The sequence below is a fragment of the Felis catus genome, chromosome F1, assembly GCF_018350175.1.
Source record: "Felis catus isolate Fca126 chromosome F1, F.catus_Fca126_mat1.0, whole genome shotgun sequence".
NCBI lineage: Eukaryota > Metazoa > Chordata > Mammalia > Carnivora > Felidae > Felis > Felis catus.
The window spans coordinates 6,275,899-6,302,344 of record NC_058384.1 but is presented as its reverse complement, the minus strand read 5'-3'; the positions used below and the strand labels follow the sequence as shown (position 1 = coordinate 6,302,344).

At 36.6% G+C, this 26,446-nt stretch overlaps 1 protein-coding gene across 8 annotated transcripts in view; it reads right to left on the bottom strand.

The window, feature by feature from the left end:
• Positions 1-26,446, bottom strand: part of AKT3 (AKT serine/threonine kinase 3) — a 306,832-nt gene that overhangs the window by 25,109 nt on the left and 255,277 nt on the right. For all 8 annotated transcript variants that reach the window (XM_023247426.2, XM_023247427.2, XM_045049318.1 and 5 more), the window contains 2 exons: positions 19,667-19,881; positions 12,848-12,935 (listed from right to left, as the gene is read on the bottom strand). In XM_023247426.2, the coding sequence (XP_023103194.1) occupies positions 12,848-12,935; positions 19,667-19,881 (303 nt within the window). The remainder of the gene's footprint in view (positions 1-12,847; positions 12,936-19,666; positions 19,882-26,446) is intronic.

Here is a 26,446-nt window from a genome sequence, read left to right as displayed (position 1 = left end):
CTCCAAGCCACAAACATGGCGTGTCTCTCCGGTGGTCATGTCTTTTCATCTATTTCAGCAATGTTGTAGCTGGCAGCATACAAGCCTTGCACCTCCGTGATTATATTTATTCTTAAATACTTTACTCTTTTTGCTGCTACTTTAAATGGAACTGTTTTCTTAATTTGCTTTCCAGATTGTTCATAGCTAATGTATACAAATATAATATATTTTGTATGATTTCATATCCTGCAACTTTGCTGTTTATTAGCTTTAAGAGGTTTTGTGTGTGTGAATGTGTGTATTTGTTGGGTTTTTCTACATCTGTGAAGAGAGACGATTTAACTACTTCCTTTCCAATTTGATTGCTTTCTATTTCCTGTTCTAACTGCTCTGACTACAACTTCCAGTATTATGTTGAACAGAAGTGTCACAAATGGGCATTCTTGTTCTCTTCCTTATTTTAGGTGAAAAGCTTTCAGTCTTTCACCACTGAGTATGATGTCAGCTGTGGGTTCATCTATGGCCTTTATCATTTGAGCAAGTTTCCTTCTATTCCTAGTTTTCTGAGGTTGTTTTTTCTTAATCAGCAAAGGGTGTTGACTTTTGTCAAATGCTTTTTATGCACCAAGATGATCATGTGGATTTTCTTTATTCTATTAACGTGGGATATTAAAATGATTAATTTTAGTCTGTTGAACTGTCCTTGCATTCCATAAAACTCACTTGATCATGGTGTACAATCCTTTCAATATGCTACTAATTGGCTTGCTAGTATCTTACTGAGGAATTTTGTGTCTATATTAGGGATATTTGTCTCTAGTCTTTTCTTGCAATGTCTTTGTGTGGCTTTGGAATCAGGGTAATGCTGGCCTCATAGCATGAGTTAATAAGTATTCACTCCTTCAATTTCTTGGAGGAGTTTGAGAAGAACGGGTGTTATTTCTTCTCTAAATATTTGATAGAATTCTCTAGTGAAGCTATCTGGTCTTGGGCTTTTCTTTGTTGGGAGTTTTTTGATTACTGATTTAATTACCTTATTAGTTGTAACTTTATTCAGATTTCCTATTTCTTCTTGACTCATTTTGGTAATTTGTATGTTTTTAGAAAATTTTCCATTTTGTATAGGTTTTCTACTTTTTATGTGTACATCTGTTCAGAGTATTCTCCTACAATCCTTTTTATTTCTATAAAGTCAGTAGTAATGTCTTTCTTTCACTTGTGATTTTAGTACTTTTCTTTTTTTCCTTAGTCAATCTAACTGAAAGTTTGTCAATTTTATCTTTGCAAATAATCAACTTTTTTTTAAATTTCTCTATTGTTTTTCTATTTATTTCACTTCTTTACACTCTAATCTTTATGCCAAAAATTGGCTAACCTAGATGAAATGATGAGGTAAATGCATCAAGAAGATACAACAATCTTAAATTTGGGAGCACCTAAAAGCAGAACTTGAAGATTAAAATAAAGGAAAGGTGATAAAACTAAAAGACAAATAGTCAAAGCCACAATTATAGTTGAGGATTTTCATCCCCTTCTCTTAATAACTGATAAAAGCAAGCCATTAAACATTCAATAAGAATACAGAAGACTTATCATTAGTTCACTTGACTTAATTGACATTTATAAAACACCATATATAAGAAGAGAATATTCTTTCCAAATGCACACAAAACATTCATCGCTATAAACCATAATTTGTTTCATAAAACAATCTCAAAAAATTTAAAAGATTTAAAATATACAAAGGATGTTCTTTAAAAACAAGATAATTAAGCTAGATATTAAAACAGAAAGATAGCTGAAATATCGACAAACACTGTAAATCAAACAATGCACTTCAAGAACCCATATGGCCAAAGAAGAAATCCTAAGGGAAATTAGAAAGCATTTTTAAATGAATAGCAAGTCACACTATGATGTAACACAACTTGCTGGAGTGCTTAGAAGTAAATAGATAGCACAACCACTGTGTTAGAAAAGAACAAAAGACTCAAATCTAAGTTTTCAACTGAATAAACTAGAAAAAGAAGAACTGATTTAAAAAACAAGCTAAAATGGAAAAAAAATCAAGACAATAAGTGATCAACTCAATGTCAATTATTTCAACAATTAGATAAAGTTTTAAAACTTCTTGAAACACATACAAGCTACTAAATTTCATTCAAAGGAAACAAGTAACTGGAAGTATCCTACATCCATTAAAGAGACAATTTCTGTAGTCTGGGCTTGGATGGATTCAACAGGACATTCTATCAAACATTTAAAGAAGAAATATACCAATTCTGTGCAAAATCTTTCATAAAATAGAAGAGAGGGAAACACCACTCACTTTTGGTGTCAAGCATTATCCTGATTCTAAAATCAGGCAGGTAATAACAATAAAAAAAAGTACAGCCCACAATTTAATATATAAAAAGTTCTTGACAAAATACAAGCAAAAGAAATTTAGCAATATATAAAAAGTGTATATACCATGACTGAGGTTAACCTGAGGCATGCAGTATAGAGGCAATATTCAAAAATCAACATGACACACCATATTAACAAATTAAAACAGAATACCACATGATTGTGTCAGTGAATGCAGAAAAAAGCATTTGAAAAGATCCAGTGTCCATTCATAATAACAATGTTCAGAAAATAGGAATAGTTGAAAATGTTGTCAGTCTGAGAGACGGTGTACATTTAAAAACCTACAACTAATATCGTGTGAATGCTATTTCCCTAATATTAGTAATAATTAAATGTCTGTTCTCACCATTTCTATACTACATTGTTCTGGCAATCCTAACTAGTGAAATAATGCAAGAAAAAAAGAAAAGGCAAACAAATTGAAAAATCTCCTAAAAAAAGGTGTTACCCCTAGCAAGTAAGTTTAGCATAAAAAACTACCCTGATAAACACATACAACTTCGAAAAACCTATTTACCTCAGTTTCTTCAGTTTCTTTTACCCAGTACATAATGTCTGGCTCTCAATACAAGGCATACTAAAAGATAAAAAAAAACAAACCAAACCAAAACCCAGTTTCGAGGTAAAGAGCAGGCACCAGAAAGTCTCAGATATGGCACAGATGTTGGAACTCACCAGACCAGGAATTTAAATCATCTATGAAAGCATAGTAAGGGTCTTAATGGAAAAAATATACTACATTCAAGAACATATGGGTAAGGTAAATAAATAAATGAATTCTCAGAGAAAGAATAAAAAGGAAATGCTAGAAATAAAAAACACCATCACAGAAATTAAGAATACCTTTGGTGGCTCAATCATAATCAGGGAATAGCCAAGGAAAGAATCAGTGAGTTTGAAGAACTGTTAATAGAAACTTCTGAAAGAGAAGTAAGAGTAAAAAAGAATGGAATATCCAAGAATTGTGAAATAATTATAAAACGTATATGTAATGGGAACATGAGGTGAAGAGAAAGAATGAAAACAACAGAAATATCTGAAGCAATAATGACTGAAAATTTTACAAAATTAGTGCTAGACACCAATATCTTAGAAGTTCAGAGAATATCATTCAAGATAAAGACCCCAAAAGCTACACCTAGCCATATCCTATTCAAAGTACAAAAAATCAAAGACAAGGATGAAATCTTGAGAGAAGCCAGAAACACACACACACACACACACACACACACACACACACACACACACTCCAAAAACCTTATTTATCTATAGAGGCTCAAATACAAGAATTACAATGGATTTCTCTTCGGTAACCATGCAAGTAAGAAAAATAAATGCAGTAAAACACTTACTGCTGAAAGAAAAAACCACTGACCTAGAAGTCTGTATCCAGCAAGATTATCCTTCAAAATAATAATATAATAATATAGGAATAATAAAGACTTTCCCAGACAAACAAAACCTGAGGCAAGGCATCACCAACAGACCTACCTTGCAAGAAATGTTACCAAAAAAAAAAAAAAAAAAAAAAAAAAAAAAGTTCATCGAAAAGAAAGAAAATGATATAGGACAGAAAGTTAGTTCAACAGAAAGAAAGGAGGAATGCTAGAAAAGGAACCAACAAAGGTAAAATAAAATCCTGTTTTCCCCTTATTCTTGATCTAACAGAGAACAGTTTGTAGAAATAATAATGCAACAATGTATACAATAATTATAGCTTATGGATGAATGAACTTAATGACAGCAACATATTTGGGACAGGAAGGAGGAATCAGGAATATTGCTTTAAGGTACTTTTACCATCTGCCAAGTGGTGTAGTATTATTTGAAAAAGGACTTGAGTTAGTTATAAATATGTACTGCAAACTCAAAGGAAAACACTAAAAAAGTTTAAAAAGAAGTATAAATGATACGCTAACGGAGGAGGAAAAAAGGCAGTCTTAGAAAATACTCAGTTAAAACCAGAGAAGTTAGAAAAACAGCAGAACACACAAAAATATACACAGAACAGGATAATGAATAGAAAACAGTAACAGATAGGGTAGATATTAATCCAACCATGTCAACGACCACTTCAAATTTCAACAGTCTAAAAACACCAACCAAAAGGCAATGACTGTCAAGGGTGTAGAAAACAAGAACCAACCACATTATTATTTACAAGAAATCCACTTTGAATGTAAAGATACCAAGAGATTTAAAGTAAGGGGAGGGAGGAACACATACCATAGTAACACTTAACCAAAAAGTAAGCTGGAGTAGTTACAGTAATTTCAAACAGAGCAGATTTCAGAGCAAGGAAAATTATCGGAGATAGAGAGGGTCATTACATAATGATAAAGTGGCCAATTCTCCAAGAAAACGTAAGAATCATTCATGTGTATGCATCTAACAACAGAGTATCAAAATACAATAGGCAAAAACAGAGCTGCAAGGACACACAGATAGACTCCCTATTACAGCTGGAGACTGCAACATCCCTTTATCAGTAACTGACAGATCCAGGTGGCAGAAAATTAGTAAGGACATAGTTGAACTAAAAAAGTACCATCAGCCAATTGGATCCAAATGACATTTATAGACTACTTCATCACACAACAGTGAAATACACATTCTTCTCAAACTCCCAGAACATTCACCAAGACAGACCACACTCTAGGCCATAAAACACACTTTAACAAATTTATTTTTTTAATCTTTATTTTTTTTTATTTTTTTTATTTTTTTCCAATATATGAAGTTTATTGTCAAATTGGTTTCCACACAACACCCAGTGCTCATCCCAAAAGGTGCCCTCCTCAATACCCATCACCCACCCTCCCCTCCCTCCCACCCCCCCATCAACCCTCAGTTTGTTCTCAGTTTTTAAGAGTCTCTTATGCTCTGGCTTAACAAATTTACAAACAGATCATTCAAGGGGTATGCACTCAGACCTTAATGGAATTAAACTGGAAGGCAATAAGAGAAAGACAGCTCAGAACCCCTCAGATACTTAGAGGTTAAATAATACACGTCTAAATAACACATGGGTCAAACAGGAAGTCTCAACAAAAAATTTTAAATATTTTGAGCTAAATGAAAATACAACTTACCAAGATTTGTGGGATGCAGTGAAAACGGTACTTAAGGGAAAATTTATAGCACTGAATGCGTTCTTTAGAAAGCAAAGATATAAAGTAATAACGTAAGCTTCCAGCTTAGGAAAGTAGAAACAGAAGAGCAAATAAAATTGTGATAAGGAAAATAAATAACTTTAAGAGCAGAAATCAATGAAACTGAAAACAAAACTGATGAAGAATATCAACAAAATCACAAGCTGACTCTTACTGGCTAAACCTCTCACACATTGAGCAGGACACTGTATTTCCATCAAGTCTCCACATCTCTAGGAGTGTTTTGTGCTTATAGATGCTGCTATTTGCTGCATATTGTTTGTTATGCCAAAAATGACCTTTCACATTTAATACTTAGGTATTGAAATCAACTTAGCTCAAAATAAAGGAAACTGCATATGCAGATTGAGTATTGTTTACCTTGGGGCAATGCAACTGGCATTTAAAAAGGAACTTCTTCAATCTGACAGGATCAGCTGGAATGCCTGTTTTAAACTTTTTCCTCTTCTTTTTTTACCATAAAGTTGTACATAAAGGCCATCATCATACACATTAAAATACACACACACACACACACACACACACACACACACACACACACACACAGAGTCAACTACATGATACCTAAAAGAAAACCCACTTAAATATAACGACCAAGGTTAAAAGTAACAAGATGGAAAGGATATATGAAATCAAAAGAAAGCTGGAATACTTATATTAATATCAGACAAAGCAGATTTCAAAACTAAGATTACTGCTATGAATATATAGGAACACTTCATAATGATTAAAAGGTAAATTCGCCAAGAAGATGTAACAAAACTAAATGTGTATGCAATCAACAGTGAAGCTTCAAAATACATGAAAACTAAAAAGAAAAATCCATAATTATAGCTTTAGATTTCAACAATCCTTTCCCAATAACTGATAGGACAATTAGAAAGAAAATCAGTATGAATACAGGAAACATGAACACCACCATCAGCCATCTTGACCAATGGCTAGTGGTAGAACACTTTATACGATAAAAGCAGAAAACACATTCTTTTGAAGTGTACACAGAACATATACCCAAATAAACAATTTTCTGGGCCATAAAACAAGTCTCAATAAATTTAAAAGGATCACTATCATATAGAGTATGTTTTCCAAACACAAGAGGATTTAGTTAGGAATCAGTAACTGAAAAATATCTGAAAAATCTATATATTTGGAAATCAAACAATACATTTCTAAATAATCTGAGTGAAGAAGGAATCACAAGAGGAATTAAAAATATTTTGAAATAAAAACAAATAGGTCAAAACAAAGTTAACCGTCCTTAAATGGAAACTTAGAGCATCCATTGAGGGCCTAGGCTAGAAAAAGAGAACGGTCCCCAAACAATAATCTTACCTTCCCCTTAAAGAAAATAAGGGAAAAAAAGCAAGTAAACTCAAAAGAAGCAGAATAAAGAAATAATAAAGAGCAGAACGAATTAATCAATGAAAAATGACCAGAAAAATGCAGAAAATCAGTGAAAACAAAAGCTGGTCCTTTGAAAAAACTCAACAGCAGACATAGACCTCTAGCCAGACTGATCAAGAAAAAGGAGAAGACACAAGTTACCAACTTCAGCATTAAGAGAGAGATCATAATTACATAGATAGCAAACACTGTAAAGACAGTAAGATCTTTAAGCCAGTACATCAGAAAGCCTAGAAGACAAAAGATCCCAAAACATTCAAGAAGCAACAGACAACCAGAACAGTCCCAGAACTATGAAAGAAACTGAAATTATAGTTCAAAGCTCCCAACAAATACAAAATGCCAGACCCAAGTGGCTTCATTGGTAAATTCTATCAAAGATTTCAGCAACAGGTAATACAAATTCTACACAAACAATTCCAAACAACTGAAGAAAGGGAATACTTCCCTCTTCATTAAAAAAAGTCAAACATGATTCCGAAATCAAAATCATACAAAGACATTTTAGAAAAAGAAGATGATGCCTAGCACCATTTGTGATTTAAGGATGCAAAAATCCTTAAAAAATACATTGTATCAAATCTAGCAATACTTAATAAGGATAACCCGAATGGGTTTTGCCCTAGGAATGAACGGTTTATTTAATGTCAGAAAACCAATCATGTAATTCACCATCTTCATAATGTAAAGGAGAAAAACCGTAAGGCCAGTACAACAAATGCAGAAAAACTTTAACAAAATTCAACACCTCTCAGGGATGAAAACTATTAGCATATGAGAACAGAAGGGAACTTCCTCAACCTAATAAAGGAGGTATAGGAAGCTTACACTAACACCACATTTTTATAACTTGTTACACTGGAATAATTTTAGGCTTAGAGATGACTTACAAAAGTAGTACAAAAAGTTCCCATATCCCGTTTACACACCTGCCCCTAAGGCCAGTACCTCATAGGCCAGTACCTCATAGTGCTCCAAACTAAGAAATGAGTGCTGGTATGGAACTGTTACCTACCATGTGCCCTACCATGTCCCTCTTCTGTCCCAGGAGCCAAACCAGAGCCGCAGGCAGCATGTGGCCAGCGTGCCCTCAGTCTCCCCCAGTCCGCCCAGTTCCAGGGTCATTCCTCACCTTTTGTGACGTTGACACTTTTGAGGCTACCTGGCCAGTTATTTTCAGGAATGCCTCCTCCATTTGGGCACTTCTCACAGCATCGTATCATGGGCTACATGAAGTCAGTCTGTCTTATCACTGGTGGTTAATCTTGATCCCCTGGCTTAAGACACAGTCTGCCAGCCTTTTCTACTGTGAAGTTACTCTCCTAAGCTTTGTATATAATAAATGCTTGAGGAGAGATACACTGAGACTGTGCAAATATTCTCTTTAAGAAAAAAAAATTTTTTTAATGTTTTATTTATTTTTCAGACACAGAGAGACAGAGCATGAACAGCGGAGGGGCAGAGAGAGAGGGAGACACAGAATCTGAAGCAGGCTCCAGGCTCTGAGCTGTCAGCACAGAGCCCGACACGGGGCTCGAACTCACAAACCGTGAGATCATGACCTGAGCCGAAGTCAGACGCTTAACCGACTGAGCCACCCAGGTGCCCCAATATTCTCTTTCTTAAACTAAACTTTTGCCCACTAAGTTTAACATTCATTGGTAGATCTTGCATGCACTAAGTTTTATGCTGGGGGCCTAATGGTGACTTTCTAGCTCTCTCACTCCTTCCACATTTATTAACTGGAACTCATCTTCTTTCCTTAACTGGAATGTCCCTTTTTCTCAACATTTATTTTTTACACTGTGGACTTATGAATATGTATTTTATTCTTTGGGTCATAATGGAATAGCAATATATAATAATCTTTATTTTCTTGTTGAAATTGTTTCAGCTTTCACCACTGGGACTTATTTAAGGTTGGCTCCTCCATCCTATTAATGTACCTCTAACTCCTTCCCTCCGTATCTTTCTTTTTTACTTTCTGGCATCACAAAATTCCTTGGACCCATCTTTTATTTTCCCCCATCCCAGCTCTTAAATCAACTGCTTCTCAAAGTAGCCTTGGTTCTTTTTATTGAAGAATGATATTTAAAAACTAAGATCTCAGCACTAGATGTGATAATTAACATCATAATTAGTGATAAAAGTTGTTTTCCCCCTAAGATCAAGAACAAAACCAGGATGTTCACTCTATTCAACTTCTACTCAACATTATAGTGAGGTCCTAGCCAATATACCAAGGCAAAAAAAAAAAAAAAGTACCAACTGAAAATGAAGTAAACCTCCTTATTTAAATAAGATATAGTCATCTATGCAGAGAATACTAACTAATCTACAAAAAAAAAAAAGCTAGTGAGTGAGTTTTGCAAGCCTGCAGAACATAAGATCAATATACAAAATCAACTGTATTTCTGTATACTGGCAGCAAACAATGTGAAAATAAAAATTTTAAATAACATTTTATCAGAAGACATGAAATACTGAAGGACCTTCAAAATATGGGTAAGACTTGAACATGGAAAATTATGAAACATTATGGAGAGAAATTAAAGCAGACTTAAATAAACACAGATATACCATGTTCATGGATCTGAAGGCTCAGTCCTATTCAAATGTCAATTCCCCCCCAAATTTACCTACAGATTCAACACAATAGCACACAAAATCCCAGCAGACTCTTTGTAGATGACAAACCGAGTGTAAAGCCTACACAGAAATTTAACTGGACAGCTTCATCTTATAAAACATCCTCCAGAGAATCTTCAAGCTTGAAGGCAATTCAGAGATCATAATTTTGTGTGACTCAAATAATTTGTCCATTTCCACACAGGAAGGAAGAAGCAAATCCAGGACACTTATTTCCACACTTCAGTGCTGTGCTCTTTTGAGTGGTACACCATGATATTCACAATTAAGGTTAAGTCATTTTTTTATGTTTGTTTATTTTTGAGAGACAGAGTGTGAGCGGGGGAAGGGGGAAAAAGGCAGAGAGAAAGAGAATCCCAAGCAGGCTCTGCATTGTCACCTCAGAGCCTGATGCAGGCTGTGAGATCATGACCTGAGATGAAACCAAGAGTTGGTTCTGGACGTTGAACCAGTTGAGCTACCCAGGCGTCCCAAGATTAGTTCGCTTTTTACTTAACCTAGGGAGAGATCTACCTTTAAAGATATTAGCATCTCTATCTATGTCTTCATCTCTAGATCTGCCACAGTATATAGAAAAATGGGTCAATAACTACGTAATAATAAATCTATGAAATAGTAAAGCTCCCTAAGAGTATTAGTAAAATTGTAATAAAAAACCTTTTGGGCGCCTGGGTGGCTCAGTCGGTTAAGCATCCGACTTTGGCTCAGGTCACGTTATCACGGTTCACGCATTAGAGTGCTGCATCAGGCTTTCTGCTGTCAGCGCAGAGGCCACTTTGAACCCTCTGTCCCCTTCTCTCTCTGCCCCTCCCCTGCTTGTGTACTCTCAAAAATAAATAAAAATATAAAAAAATACCTTATCTTAGAGATGAATTAACCTCTCATGAATAAGTTACATATTTCAAAAACATAAGAGCCCCATAAAATGTTTGTTTTTCTAAATTATTTCATAATTTATGCTGTCCAAAGAGTAGAATTATAACCGGATTCATTAAAATAGTTACTGGCATTGGAACTCTCATAATTAATTCCCTGTTTCTTAGTGATATGATACAAACCCAGACAGACCCAGTCACATTTTCACAGGCTTTTAGAGAGAGACTCAAACGTCACCGTGCTACTGTAATGCTGCGTAACGTCCTTCAAGTATGTAAAGATGGCTAGGCCACCGCCTCATCTGACATCCGCCCGAGTAAGCCTATAGCAGATGTCAGTTGCTGGTGAATTTCGTTTATGGAAACTGTAATTTTTGCAGTTGTTCTTCACGTATGATATGTAACACCTTTGCTCAGATTAAGTGGCATCTATTTTTATCAATGACAACAATTTAAACTCATGTCTCCACATACATCATCTAAAGCTATGTTTCCTTCTCATGGCATGCTGGCTCCTCCAATCCCATTCACCACAAGGGAGCCGGCTTACTGTCTTACTGTCACTTCCACTCTGGCCATGGTCTCCACTCTGTCTAGAGCCAACAGGGTCTAAGTAGGGATGCAACCCAGTGAGAACATCATCAGTTTATAAAGTGGATGTTCAGTTGTCTTCATGAAGTTAATAAACATTTAAGAGCAGTCACATGCTTCTCATAAGCGTTGAAAAAGATCCAGCACCTACCCCAGTGCTTTCTACATGGTGGAAACTTAAAATGTGGGAGGTATTTTTTTTTATTTTTTTAACGTTTATTTATTTTTGAGAGACAGAGACAGAGCATGAGTGGGGGAGAAACAGAGAGAGAGAGAGAGAGAGAGAGAGAGAGAGAGAGAGAGAGAGAGAATCTGAGGCAGTCTCCAGGTTCCAGCTGTCAGCAAAGAGCCCAATGCAGGGCTCAAACCCATGAACTGTAAGATCATGACTTGAGCCAAAATCAGACACTTAACTGACTAAGCCACCCAGGTGCCCTTGTTGTTGTATATATATATATTTTTTGTAATGTTTATATTTGAGAGAGAGAGACAGAGACAGAGACGGACACAGAGGGAGACAGAGAGAGAGAGAGACGGAGCATGAGCAGGGGAGGGGCAGAGAGAGAGGGAGACACAGAATTCGAAGCAGGCTCCAGGCTTTGAGCTGTCAGCACAGAGCCCGATGCGGGGCTCGAACCCACAAACTGTGAGATCGTGACCTGAGCCAAAGTCAGACGCTTAACCGACTGAGCCACCCAGGTGCCCCAAGACATGGCAGTTTAAGTTTGAGGAGAAATGTTTAATATCGTGCAACTATTTTACAAGAAGTGTTTTTAGAAAATCACCACACCCTCTATTCCCATAACACAATACCGAAATTCGGTACTTGTCTTCCTCCTTGTAAGTCATATGTTATCATTCTATCTTCACTTTAGAGATTAATAGAAGAGAATATTTAGCACAAAACAGACATTTCACAAATGTTGATTATATATGTTTCAGAGAAAAATAGGGAAAACTGAAATAAATGGAAACGAACTACACAAAATTACCAGATAAAGATTCTAAGCAGCAAATACTGTACTGCGTAAAAATTTCACAGTAAAATTTTAATATAAGCATTTGAAAACAAAAAAATCAAAATCAGTGCCTGTACTAACAATACCAGAAGTAGTAGAAACAAAAGAGACAAAAATTAAAAAGAAGGACTAGACACAGTAATTTCCTGTTCCTAGGCAAAAATTATAGTATTAAAAACAAGTAATAAGATTACAATAAAAATAAAGTTATAAAATTAGTAGCACCCATTTTGTGGGCATTAAAATTGTTTCAAGTAACAGAGAAGTCTCAAATAAGAAAAATATTTATTACTTTGTTAAATATTAAAACTAAATTCCTTTCAATTCCTTTTAAAATAAGGATTTGTATAAACAAACTTGTAGAGCTCACTCTAAAATTAGAGACATAAAGACAAAGAAAAACATGGTTTTTTTTGCTAGTTCTCTTAAAGAGTAACACAACATTGTTTTCTTTACTTTTTCTCTTAATACCAAGCAAACAACGAGTAGCAAACTACCATCACTGTGACAAAAGAAAAATCAAGTGACCATGCTGAATAAAATTTCAAGATGCATTTTGGGAGTCAAACTTATCAATAAATTTTTGTGCTAAGAATTTCAATACTCTATTCAATCAAATGTAGGGGGTAAAAATGAAAAGTATCATTGTATCATTGAATTTTATTCACTTAAAATTTTTTTTTGCTGTCAATTCATTTTAGCCAAAATACATAAATACTATGCCATGAAAATAACCTACCTTTTTATCATACACATCTTGCCAGTTAACTCCAGAAAAGAAACTGTGCCTCATAATTTCTTTTGCATCATCTGGTCCTCCACCAAGGCTAAGAGACAGAAACAAAAGTGAGTGCGCATTACAACATTTACATAAGCCCAAGGCGAAACAAAAAGTTTTTGTGAAATGTAATTTTCTGTGTGATAAATAGTCCTTGAGATAAATAGCCAAACCAATAAAGAGCTTTTGCCATAAGATCTAATTTCCCTAATGTGCTATTAATAAGAAGTAGCCTCGGGACAGTGTGGTAGCTGAAGAGAGCACAGGCTTTGGGGACAAACCTGAAACAGGCAACCAGCTCTGGCACTTATGACATGTGTGACAATGAACAAGCTGCTCAGTCCCAGTGTCCCCTCTGTAGAGTGGGGACAATGACACTAGCCTGGCGGATCACCGCAAGGGTTAGACACCAGAGGCAAGCACCTCGCACAAGAAATGGTAGCAATTACCGTCGTCAATTCTATAAGCCAAATTTATTTTGGTAACACTCATGTCAAAATGCATCCTTGTTACCCTGAGTTCTGAAGTCACTACCTAATTAGTTAGAAAAAGCAATTTGTACAGTATTGCTAATAGACAGAAACTCACGGACTTTTTTCATAGCGCAAATGAACTGCCATAGAAACGAGGTTGTTAACCTATGAAATATCACTGCAAGGTAATTTCTTATGCAAGCTGCAACATAAATCATGAATTTAAGGATGCTCCCCCCATCTTTGCAGGTACTCTTATTTAACTGATAGGTGGCACAGTGTGAAATTCAGGTGTTTTCTGGCTTCCTCAGTTTCATGTAGTGTGTACCAGTCATTGGGAGGAAGGAATGAGAAAAGCAAAAATAACACAGAGGGAAGCAAGGAGGGAGTGAAGGAGAGAAAGGGGAGGAAAAAAAAAAAGAACAGGGAAAGAAAGAAAAGAAAGGAAAAGAAATCCATTTAAATCCAAACTGATATAGCAAAAGCTCTCTCTAGTCTTGTTCATGGTTAGGAATGGTGCATGCTCCTGATGTTTACAGCAGTGCTACTGACAACAGTCAAGCTATGGAAAGAGCCCAAATGTCCATCAACTGATGAATGGATAAAGAAGGTGTGGTGTGTATATACAATGGAATATTACTTGGCGATCAAAAAGCATGAAATCTTGCCATTTGCAACAATGTGGATGGAGTTAGTATAATGCTAAGCAAAGTAAAAGAAAGACAAAACACCGTATGATCTCACTCATACGTGGAATTTAAGAAACAAAACAGATGAACATATGGGAAGGGGGGAAAAAGGAGAGATGGAAGTAAACTGTAGGAGACTAACTACAGAGAACAAACTGACGGTGGATGGAGGGAGGTGGGTGGGGGATGGGCTCTAAGGAGGGCACTGGTTGGGATGAGCACTGGGTGTTTTATGTAAGTGATGAATCACTAAATTCTACACCTGAAACCAATTTTACCATATATGTTAACTAGAATTTAAATAAAAACTTGAAAAACAAAAGGAATAGTATGGGCTGCTAAGTGCTTAACAGCCAGCTCTCTGGGGAAAATTATGCATGTATAATATTACATATGCATATTATACATACATTTGTTATGGATTTTACAGATACAAAGGATGCAAGGCACAAAATTTCAAAGAGCAATAAAATACAGAATGTCCTTTATTGTAAATTAGCCAAGTGATGCTCAAAGAGAACATTTGTTAATTTTGCTGAACTCCACAGCCCCTCACTGACTCGGAGTGTCTCCAGCACGAATACCAACTGATCTTTTCGTTTATGGTGAAGACGAATTTGAAAGTCATACAAAAAGGCACATGTCAGAACTTCACTTGCTTCTCAGTTATGTGAGTGACCTCCTTGATGGATGGTAAATCATCTGGGAACAGTGGGAGAGTATCTCTTCATTGTGTGTATGTGTGTGTGTGTGTGTGTGTGTGTGTGTGTGTGTGTGTGTGCGCGCGCGCGCTAGTCACAATGTAGCAGATACAGACAGAACAGCTTGAAAATGTAAACCGTATTATTAACATCTTCTCTACTTAGTTACTTATACCTAATTGAAAAACAATAAATCAAGCCCTGACGTACAAAGTTTGCCATTGTGGTGATGTGAATACTCCCCACATGGCCAATTTCAAGTTAGCAACCTGATGCCACTCAACACAGAAGTGGGAACAGGTACACAGAAGCAAACCATTACATAGTATTTCTATGCAGACACAACAGACAAGAGTAACATCAGAATAGTAAAATGCAACAAAATTATCAAGGAGTGATGAATTTTGAGTGTTTATCACCTTTCTTTTCAATGTACTTGATTTACTTTTGTAAGTTTATGTAATTTGATTTTTAATAATGACTGTATTAAAAACAACCAGCTCATGAAATTCCTGAAATTTAATAATTGGCTCTTAAGAGCTGGAACATGCCAACTCCCACACACCACTGGGTAGGAAGAAACACAAATAGGTCAGGATAAACAAACAGTAATACAATCTATTATTAGGTATAAGGAGCACACGACTGGGAAGAATCTGGGATTCCCTGACACACGGCCAGAATAGAAAATAGAACAATGAGCTGATATCTGAGTTATCTGTAGTAATGATCCATGGGTCTCCCATCCCCAGATCGTGCAGAATGAGCCACAGCGCTGACAGGGACTCTAGATGGGACCAGACGGTATTAGCGGTGATCGAATGCAGAACTCTCCGACTGGCGGTTCCGTATTTAGTCAACGCCAGCACTCCACTCCCTAACCTTCCTCTTTCTTCATTCTATTCCAAGTTGTATGTGTCCCTCCCCGGTTAGGCTGCAAATTCTTTTGAGGGCAGAGACCAGCCCTGGATTATCCAAAAAGCACTTTAAGCTCCTACTCAGGGAGCCAGAAAAGCAGAGACACCAAAACACGTGTTTCTGAAGAGAACTTAACATTTCAAAGTATGAATCAAAGTAGTCTGCAGGAGAAAACTCAGAAGTTCACTGTCTTTTCTCACCCTTACGCTATTGTTTTTATTTCCGTATCGCTCTCATTTTGAATTCTACGGGAGATAGTGGATGAGGTGGGAGCTGGGAATAGAGAGCCGTAATCATTTGGTAAATAGGAGGTTTTAATCCAGCTTTAGTTTAGTTATTCATTTTCTGTCACCCCTCAGTTCTCTAGCAATAGCTTGGCTGTGGACATTGCCAGCATTTAATCTATATTTATCAAATACATAAAAAACTAAAGTATCAGCCATGAGTACTATGTGAAGTCTAAGAATATAATCTTAGACTGCCATTTTAGAAGCTGGGAGAGACTCTTTAACACAAGCTTCCTCCAAGTGTGAAACTGTCAAAAACTTCAATGTCAATGACTCCTTAATATACAATTTAAGACTTCAAAATAATATCAAAATATGATTTGCACTAAGATATTTATGTCTAAGAATAGTAAACTCCAATATCAGAATGCCAAACTAAATCCTCAGCGACTATGGATTCTTCATTATTAGGAACATCATGGAATTCATATTTTCCTGTGTTACTGAATGCAACACACGGTCACGCTTCTCCTATGAACTGCGTGCAGGAGGATAAAGGAGATACTGATAGAATGAGCATAAAGTAATGGAGCATTAGAAAGAAAGGCAAATGATGGTTGACCCTCTGGTAGAACTGACAGTAACTCAGTAAAGAGTCTCAAAAAATTCAGGCAGTATTTAAAATTGTTGAAGAGGAAGAATAACGAGGTCTAGGATAATGCTATTTTATGAGGCTTCCAAAGACTTTTCAGGGTCTTCTTAGTGGCTGTTTCTCTTCTTCCTACCTCTTAAATTGTGATGCTTCCCAGGATTCTGTCCTAGGCCGTCTTCCCTTTGTACTCAACCCTGCCCACGACTGTCCCGGCCCCAGCTGCCTCCGAGACATCCGTGGGTCCCCAAACCATGTATTCAGCCACCGCATTTCTGTTTAGCACTGGTACTATTTTCAGTTCCATCTGGGTTTTCTATGGACACCTGACTCGGCACAGCCGGAGCGGGTGTCAGTAAACCCTCCCCTCTCCCCCCCCCCCCCCCCCAGCCCTCTGCCTGTGCTCCCTGTCCGCTAATAACACTCCATCCTCCAAACGAATCACTCAAGCTGGAAAGCACGGAGGCAGGAGACTCCTTCCACGTCCCCACCACGTCTCCTTCATTATTCACAAAGTCCTACTCACTGCTTCTGGAGGACCCCCATCTCTCATCTGGACAATCCCGTATGTGTTCTCAACTGCTCTGCCTACCTGCCCCTGGCCCTTCACCTTTCCTAGCACAAAACTCATTATACCATCTCTTACTTTTAATAACTCACTTGTTTTTTCATCCCCTTCTGAATAAAGGTTAAATATTTTCTCAGAAGCAGAAGGTCTTTGGAATTTACCATTTCAGCTTCATCTCCCAACACTACCCAACTCATATTCTACCTTGTAGTTGCTGAACTTCTCAAATGCCATGTTCATTCGCAACTCTGGATTTTTCTTTTTATTATTATTATTTTTCAAATATTATTTATTTTTGAGAGAGGGACAGAGACAGTGAGAGAGCGAGAGAGAGACAGAGAGAGAGAGAGGAGGAGGGGCAGAGAGATGGGGAGAGAGAGAATCCCAAGCAGGCTCCACACTGTCAGTGCAGAGCCAAATGTGGGGCTAGAACTCCCAAACCGCAAGATAATGACCTGAGTGGTAATCGGGGGTCGGAGGCTTAACTGACTGAGCCACCCAGATACCCCTGGATTTCTTTTCATGTAAATTTCTCTGCATGAGCACCCCTACGCCTCCCCAACTCTTCCAGCCCCCTGGTCAGAGCTAATAAATTTCAACAGGCATTTGTATGTAGGTCTGAGTATCTGTGAGTACCTGTTTTCTGTCTTGCATTATTCTATGACTATCTAGAACAGAGATGATTTGTCTTGCTCATCGTTCCGTTCCCAACATTGCAGTGCAACAGTGGAGGGAGAATGACTCCCCTATCTTAAATGAGAACATCAAAGAACTGAGAAAGAATACCCCAGCTTCTCTTTAGATGGTACCAACCTCTGGGTGGGCAAACCTTTAGGAGTTGTCCTACTCACCAGGCCACTAACATTCTAGAATGTACCTCACATTTATTCAACAATTATCAAGTATCTAGTTTGTGTTATCTCCCTCCTCCCCCGGGGGTGGGGGTGGGGATAAGAAAATGAATGACACACAGACATGAGAACCACAGACACAAGTTTGCTCTACCAGCTGCTTAGAGGGGCCATCAAGGAAAGGGCTAAGTTCCCTGGAGTCACCAGGAAAGGATGCAGTAAAAAATTCGCTGCTCTTGAAATCCAAGCCAAATATTAGATCCCTAAATCAAGTAGACAAAACGGAAATCTTAGCTCTGTTTAAAGATTACCTATCACCAAGTGCTGTGTGTTACATTAATTGTGAAATAATCACACTAAATGGAACACATTTCAAAACCTGAACCAACTGAGAAACTGATGCATTGCAAATAAGCTACGAGAGAAACAGCAAATAGGCACCAAGAAAGGTGATTTCTGCTCTTCTTCCATAGGAATTTTCTGTAGGATAAACCGCTTCACCTTCTAGCGGCCTCCGCTTTGTCCTCAATCAAATGTAAATGAGAATAATATCCACCTATCAACTCTACAAGGCTACTGAAACAGCAAAGGGAACAACAGATACACAAATGCCCTGAAAAAGAAACCAAAATCACTTTACAAATATAAGGTAAGATCTCCATGACCAGGATTATAAAACACATGTCAGAAAGGTTCCTCACGAGCAAAAGCTATCTCTTTTATTAAGTCTGCTTATTTCGGAAGGTAAAATCATGCTCCTCACAAATTTAAAATCTAGAAGTGTGTAATGGAAACCATCTCTAAAGCAAACAAAAATCACATTTTAGGATTCATTCCTTCCTTCATTCATTAATTCAGTCTGCCAACTAATACACAACGAACACCAACCAAGAACAGAACTTTGTAAAAAATCATTATGTGAGGGAAGATTTAGCAATCTAAGAAATAATCCTCAAGAGCGTAACACCTAAGTGGTTTTTAGAGCAACGCTGATATGCGTATGTACCTAGAGGAAAGGACGGCTGTATACATGAATACACAAACACAGATTAAGGGACATTTTTATATTAACAGTCATTTCGTATATGACTTATAAACTGTATGTGTAAATGAACACAGAAACACGAACAAAGAACGCTACAGTTCGCTTAGCAAAGGGCTGTAGGATTCTTCAGGTCACAGTTGTAGCTACAAAAGAAACACAAAGTGTGTAAACATATTTTGCTTTTAGTTCTTTCCAGCCACACATGGAAAGGAATATCTACAATGGACAAAAAAAGTAGCTGGCTATGTTAACACAGGTTGGGATGGAAGGAGAATACAGAGCCGGTTCTATCCTTTTTATTATGTAAATTAGCATAAATATAAAGGCCCAGAGACTGAAAGGGAAAAAAGGGGATACTTCTGTCCCCACAATAGCAAGTACCAGGGCAATTAAGAAATTGTTCACTCACGGTACGGATAATAAAACCCTCAAAATCCTTATTTGGTAAGATCTACATAAAATTTCCCAAGTTAGGAAAGAGTTGCAGAAATTTTTTAAATGTTCTGTATTACGCAGTTAAAAATAAGTCAGTATTTCAGTGGGAAGATGTCTACACCAAATACATTGCTCCTTGGAGTGAGTTACATTTGAATTAATTTCCATATCACAATTTCTAACCACATTCGTCAGTAACTCAGTGAGTGTTATTTGTGGCTTACCGTTTATTTGGATCCTTTATCAAGAGCCCTGAAAGCAATGATTTTGCATCTGAAGAGAGTGTCCGAGGAAATTTAATGTCTTCCATTAGTATTAGTTCAAAAAGTTTCTCATGATCCTGGTTGTAGAAAGGTAACCTCCCACACATCATTTCATACATGACGACCCCTAGTCCCCACCAATCCACGGCTCGGCCATAGTCATTGTCTTCTAACACCTAAGAGCGAAACCAGCGAAAAGATTCATTACTCCACATTAACTTTCACAGCAGTATTTATAAAATGTAAGACTTTTACATCAACAAAGTGAATCCTAACCTTCAAAGCCTAGGTAGGCTCTTCTAACACTTTGACATTTAAACTATAAGGTAGCCTACAAAAGATTTAAATCACACCAGATAGGCGAAATGTTCCATATATGTCCAGAAGTGGCCAGCGTACAAGGAAGGGAACAGGCCACACAGCAGATTCCAAGTGAATGACTGAGTACACTACGGATCAAACAAAAATGTTTGCGTATCTGCACGTTTTCTCTTAGGCCTACTTAACTTTTCATTCTGGTTCCATTAATGTGGACTTTAACTTGCAGTCACACTGTGCTGATTGCCCGGTATATAATGAGCCTTACACCCTCTTGCATGGAGAAGAGCAAAGTCATACAAACCAGACGGTGAAAGACAGGAGTTATGCGATGGAACACAGATGAGGTCAGGGCACGGCCACCACAAAAATAAAACTGAAAACTTCTGGAGGCCTCTAGCGTTTCAAGTCTTTAAGGAAACAGTCATCAAAGTGAATATAAAGATGTACTGTGTGAGTTGTATCCAAAGCGTTAGTAAGCCCACAAGCAAATTTCAGTTAAACACAAACAAAACTCACAGACTCTGGTATATGCCCTTAAATTTATTTCCCAACATACATTACATGCAACATAAATTGGGAAAGATATGGTATGACACTATCAGGCTATGTTGGAGCAACCTATTCAAACTGGGGCAGAATGGCTTGCCATTTGTCTTAGGAAAATTTTGATTTTTACCTTTTTATTAGGTATGTTCCTCATTCAATGGAGTTTTCTTCATCTGTTTGGATCTTTCAATATTTTACTTTAAGCTACTATATCTGAATAATCTTAAAGCTTACTTTATCTGATTCTCTTAGCTCTGGGATAAATAGCTCTGGGATAAAAAGATCAAGAAAACCAGACCCACAAAATTTACCGATTAAAAAAATCTTGTAACTGATGACATAAGAAAGAATTTGATGCAGAACAAAGTAGTGCTCGTGTTGCAGACTGTCTTAGTTTGAGTAAATAACTTGTTGAGGATTACTCCCATGGGACTTTTATTTAAAATTTACCAATTATGTCTTGGACTGAACATGACATTTTAGATGGTTACATTATGATTACCTATAAATACTATGAAAGGCACTTGGGTAGACAAGGTATTTATATGCGTGGAGAATATAATTTTGAGAAAAAGCTATGTTACTTAAAGATTAATTCAGCAGTGGTTGTCACATGTGATGAAAAGATTTTTAATTCAATTGTATCATTGTTCCAAGATGAGCAGGAACTACATTAGCAAGATATGAACACAAGTCCACTTCCTACATTTTTTCGAAAATCTTTTATAGAATAACAAACTAAGCAGAATATTTCGGGGAAGAACAACAAATTCTAGTTTTCATCATTAGCTAAAAATACTTCAAATTTCTACTTGTTTGAAATGAGTAATGTAAAAATACAGAGAAAACAACAAATAACCTAAAGCAGCAGAAAGAATTCGGCCTGTGCACTTTCTTAAGTGAGAGGAAATGTTGTATGTGTAATTTTTAAATACCAGTGACTTTTGATTATTCAAGAATCTATCTCATGTCCAATTAGTAGAATGCACTGTTTGTGGGCCTTAATCTAACGGACCCAGGATTTTACCTAATAACAAACAATTTTAAAATCTAAGTAACCTTTTGCTGAATTCCTACAACACCAACAAAACAGTGGCGCACGCGAAAAAGAGCCAAATGTGGTTTTTAACCTCTTTTTTCATAAAACCATAAAAAGCATAAAAGCTGGATTAACTGCTTCCCGAACCCACATTTCACCAGCCGGGTTCTCATCCCCAGCTGGCAAAACTGGCAATCCTTTATTTTTGTTTAAATACCTGGTTTGCGGCCAGAAGGGAAAGTGAGTACATAAAAAAAGGGTTTTATTTTTGAAGAGAAATAAGCAACTGAAAAATAAAACTGCATTGTAAAAAAATGTTTGATAAAAGAAAATATATTTTATTTAACTTTGTAAAATGAATGCTGATTCTCAAAATAAGTGGTTTTGCTTCTGAACCTAGGCATTTTAATGAATATATAGATACATAACACTATAATTAGAACTGTTTGCTACGTTACTGTAAACCGCACAAACCCGATGTAATGTATTATCTTATCGACATTTAAAGTCCAGCAACGTTCAGGAGAAAACACCCTAAAGACTCAGCCAGCCCTCTTTATCTAAGAGTCTTTGTTATCAATTAAAAAGAAAGACTTCTGTTCAACTCCCACCTCCAAACAGCTGGAAGATGAAAAACACAAGAAATAAAAACGAAAGTGATCCTAACATTCTACATGTGGATACAGAATCTAAAACACGTCACCACTGTCCACAAACAGCCTTTCTCTCTCCTTAAATCTGAACTGTCTCAAAATACAGTACTCTGAAATGCTCTAGAAATTCCAGCGTGGAGTTAAAATCCACAGCCTCTTTTATGTTATTGTTTAAAGATAATTTTTCTCCCTTACTCAAAGCACGTATCTCCCCACAAATTACAGTAACATATAAAATGTATAGTCTTTAACCTACTGGGATTTGCAATTCCTTCTGGCTGCCTCTGATGATTTTTTTTTTTCCTAAAAGGCTAATTTACTTCATGGTTATCATGAGGGCTGATCCAAAGAGTAGTGTAATTGGTCCTGCAGTGGTACAACAATGCAAAGTGCATTTCAAGTCCATGACCCTGTGACTTACCATGTAATTTGGATATAAATGCAGATCAAAACCTGCTCCGAGAGCAGCAATCCACTGAAAGACTTATCTTAAAGAATTAATCTGAAGAAAGTGTCTCTTTTTCACAAAATCAATGTTACTCTCGTTTTAAACTAAGCTCAAGGTTTGAACACAAATGCAGACATTTGGGATTTCCTTCTACCCCTATTGTCCTGTCACCGTGGATGTAGCTTTACTTTGTAACCACATTGAATGCCAAAGACAGACACAAAGGACAACAGGTTATTCCGGACACTAAAAGTAACATAAATATTAAACAATGATAAGAGGTCACATCAAATCAACACCCAAACAGAACACAAACTCTAGGAAACAAGACTTCGTTTCAATTTTCCCCCAGGAATCGGAGATCGCTTCATTTTCTGCTGGAATAAAAACTGGATTCAAGGAAGTCAGAGCAGGTATCAATTGCTGTTAAATATTCTAATAACATCTGATTGATATTTGGTAATATTTGTTGTAGACACTTCCGTGTATAAAACAGCCAACTGAGTTAAATAAACATCACCACGAGTAGCTCTTGAATGGTTACTAATTTCAAGAATGATATTAAATAATGAACTATGATTTTAAAATGGTACCATCGATTAAAGTTCCCAGTGTAAATATCTGTTTGGCTAAGGGGCACTTTCAAAAAACATATTCATTCCAATGTTCTTTTACCAACTGGGATTTACTGGAAGTTTGAAGGAGCAGCTCTCTCAGCTTGTCCGCCAGGCCACACAATGCAGCCACGGCAAGCAGTTGTAAGGAGGGGACGTGTGCCCCGGAGTGGCTTACTGCTCAATCAATAATCCAGACAGAACAGATGGGGGAAAAAATTAAACATCCAAACAAACTGTCTGCACACCTATGTTGTGAAAGTAAACTGCGAACTTGGATGAACCAATTTACCACTAATTCAAAAAGGAATTTTTTTTTTCTGGTAACCTTGTATTTCAGGTAACGGATATGTGTGTGTTCTGTATCAAGACGCATTTATATACTTTACGATTTATGGAAATCCTTCGCATATTCTTAACATCAGAGGAATTTGCCTTAAAAAAAAAAGACCTGTTCAGTCTTCCAATCCAGACTCTAAAATGTATTGCAGCCTTAGGAGAAGTGTATGTTTCAGGAGACTTATGAATTCCATGGTTTCTTGGTATTTTCTCCATAATATATATCTTATACCTAGTTCTCAACTGCTCCGTTAATTCGTAAGAGGCTGAAACTGTAAACACCATTTGCTCGGAATTAGAAGGCTGTAGGTTTTAGGGCTATTTCCTGGCATGTATACATAAGTCCTTGCATACAGCTAACGGCGTCCTCTCAAAAGCAATCTCTGGATAGAGCAGGCGACATTCTTGAACCAGAGAAAAGTGAAATGGATACAATACTGGTGGCTGAATCATACTTAAACACACATCTTCCCGGAGAGTTCTACACTGCCCCTTTATCCCGGAGCAAGAGTCATAATGGGATCCCAAGAAATTGGGTCTTTGTCACCAAAGTCCATACAGCCACTGTAAAATATACAGGCCATCACTAGCGGCACCCAGGGAGGGTGAGTTTTGTGTACGTCCTCATGCGTCAGAGAATTTAAAATTAAACTTTGTGCTTAACCTAGAATCATTCCAAAAGCAAATATTCTTACTGTTAAAGTCAAAAGACCATACACCATTGCGAAGAACGTTAGGTGACAGGTAGCTGCCACAGAAGTGACAGACCCCTGGGAAGTAGAAGCCTCAACTTAACACATACTGAGACATTAAATGTTGAACTAAAAATACTACTTTAGCTCATATGTAAGTAACATCCAACCTGGGGGTGGGGAGGAATGGGATGATTTTTAATATTACCCAGAAACAGTACAAGTAGTAAGCCAGCTCAGGACAGTTAGAAGTCCTTAAATACGCTTCTACATAAGCAGACAGCTTCTACCTGAACTAATATCTCTGTCACTTACTTTTCCCCTGAGTATGGATGGATCCTTTTCAGAACCATTCAGGAGGATAAGGGTTTTTCAAAAATACCTTAAGAGGAGGAGTGCAACATGAATTATTGACAAATAAAATATTAGGGATGTACACGGTTTTAGAAAGGCTACTAAAACTTTGTATTTCCACAAAATGCTCAGCCATTTTAAGACTTGGTTTCACAATCTGTTTGAAACAGTAGAATTTTGTCCAAGGGCTAAGCAAAATGTAACTGTGCTACTGTTTTTACCTACAGATTAAATGTGCAAACATATGTAGCCCTGGGCTCATTCATTTTTCTCAAGATCTGAAGACACTATTGACAGAGCCCATGAAATGACATCTTTTACATCTATTCTTTGTTGTATTTAAAATAAAGAAATAAAATTCCACGTAATGCATTTAAATCCAGTTAGGTTCTAACCGCCCCCCACTACCCATATACCACTTCAAGCCAGCAACAACCTTTATCCTTAATTTATATGATGCTCTTAGCTCATGCTGAAGAAGCGAATGTATTTCTCTGGCTTTAAATTTATATAAAATTTAACTTCCATTTGTGCTATTACCTCTATGGCATCACAATAACTTCAAGCAAATCTTTCTTTATCCAAATAGCAAAATATTCTTGTCTATTTCAGATATTTTCAAATTATACATTATATAAAAGATAGTAAAGACAGCAGGCTTCAAAATAAAAGCAAATAAAATGACAGCAAGTGGATGTTTTTGAAAACATGAGGTTCTGAAAACTAAGAAAACATCAAACAATGCATCTTTAGCCACTGGAAAAAATATTTTACATTCACATGAAATAAAATTATATATGTATTTTTTTCTGAATAGCAACCACAACTAGATACTAGATACTAGATATTTTCCACCAGCCAAGTCATTTTTTTGCAATCTTTTTGTTAGTTCTAACTTGATTATCAAATAATTTTTATTTTTACACTATTACAGAAGTGCATTTCTCTAGGTTTCCAAAACCACCTTATTCAACCTTCCCCATCTGTCACCATCTGCTTCTTTTTAGCATGTACTTTTTGTGTGATCACATAAGCATGTGAAAAATAACTAACATTCAGATGATTATCTGCTGGTACATTTGAGGACTGGGCATAATAAAAGTGAACTGCCAAAACGTACTTAACACTTTTAATTTTGTTGGGTCTTGCATGTAAGCTACATTTGATTTTCAAACTGTTTTACAGTTGGAAAGTTGATCAGGTACTGCTAACTCAAGAGCAAAGCTGAGACTAAATAATTAGCACTGCATAAAGTGGCTTGGATTCAATGAGAGCCAAATCAAATAATAACATTTAACAGTAAGGTCTTATATGTGATTTCCAATTTCTTTTATAATTTCTAGATTGAAAATGCAGTGTGGATTACAAAAACAAAATCCCCCCAAAATATCTTCTTGTCCATAACGTATGGCAGATAAAATTTCTTTCTTCTAGTATAAGAAGGAGCAAAAACACATTCATTTAAAACCAATACATACTAGTGCATTTTTAAAGATGTAGGACACTAAATGCATATGTTATATCCTGCTAGGGCTGTATTTCTCCAGCCTCTTTAAAAAAAAAAAGAAAAAAACCACATGATTTTATTCTTTATCAATAAATATCTCTAATTCTTCACCAAAAGAGGTAAGAGAATGGTTGTAAATATTCTCTTCTCTTTTTTAAAAAGGGGCATTTTTTATACCATAAGAGTCCTCTTTTGTGGGTTTTTTTAAGAAGAAACTTAAGTTTGGTT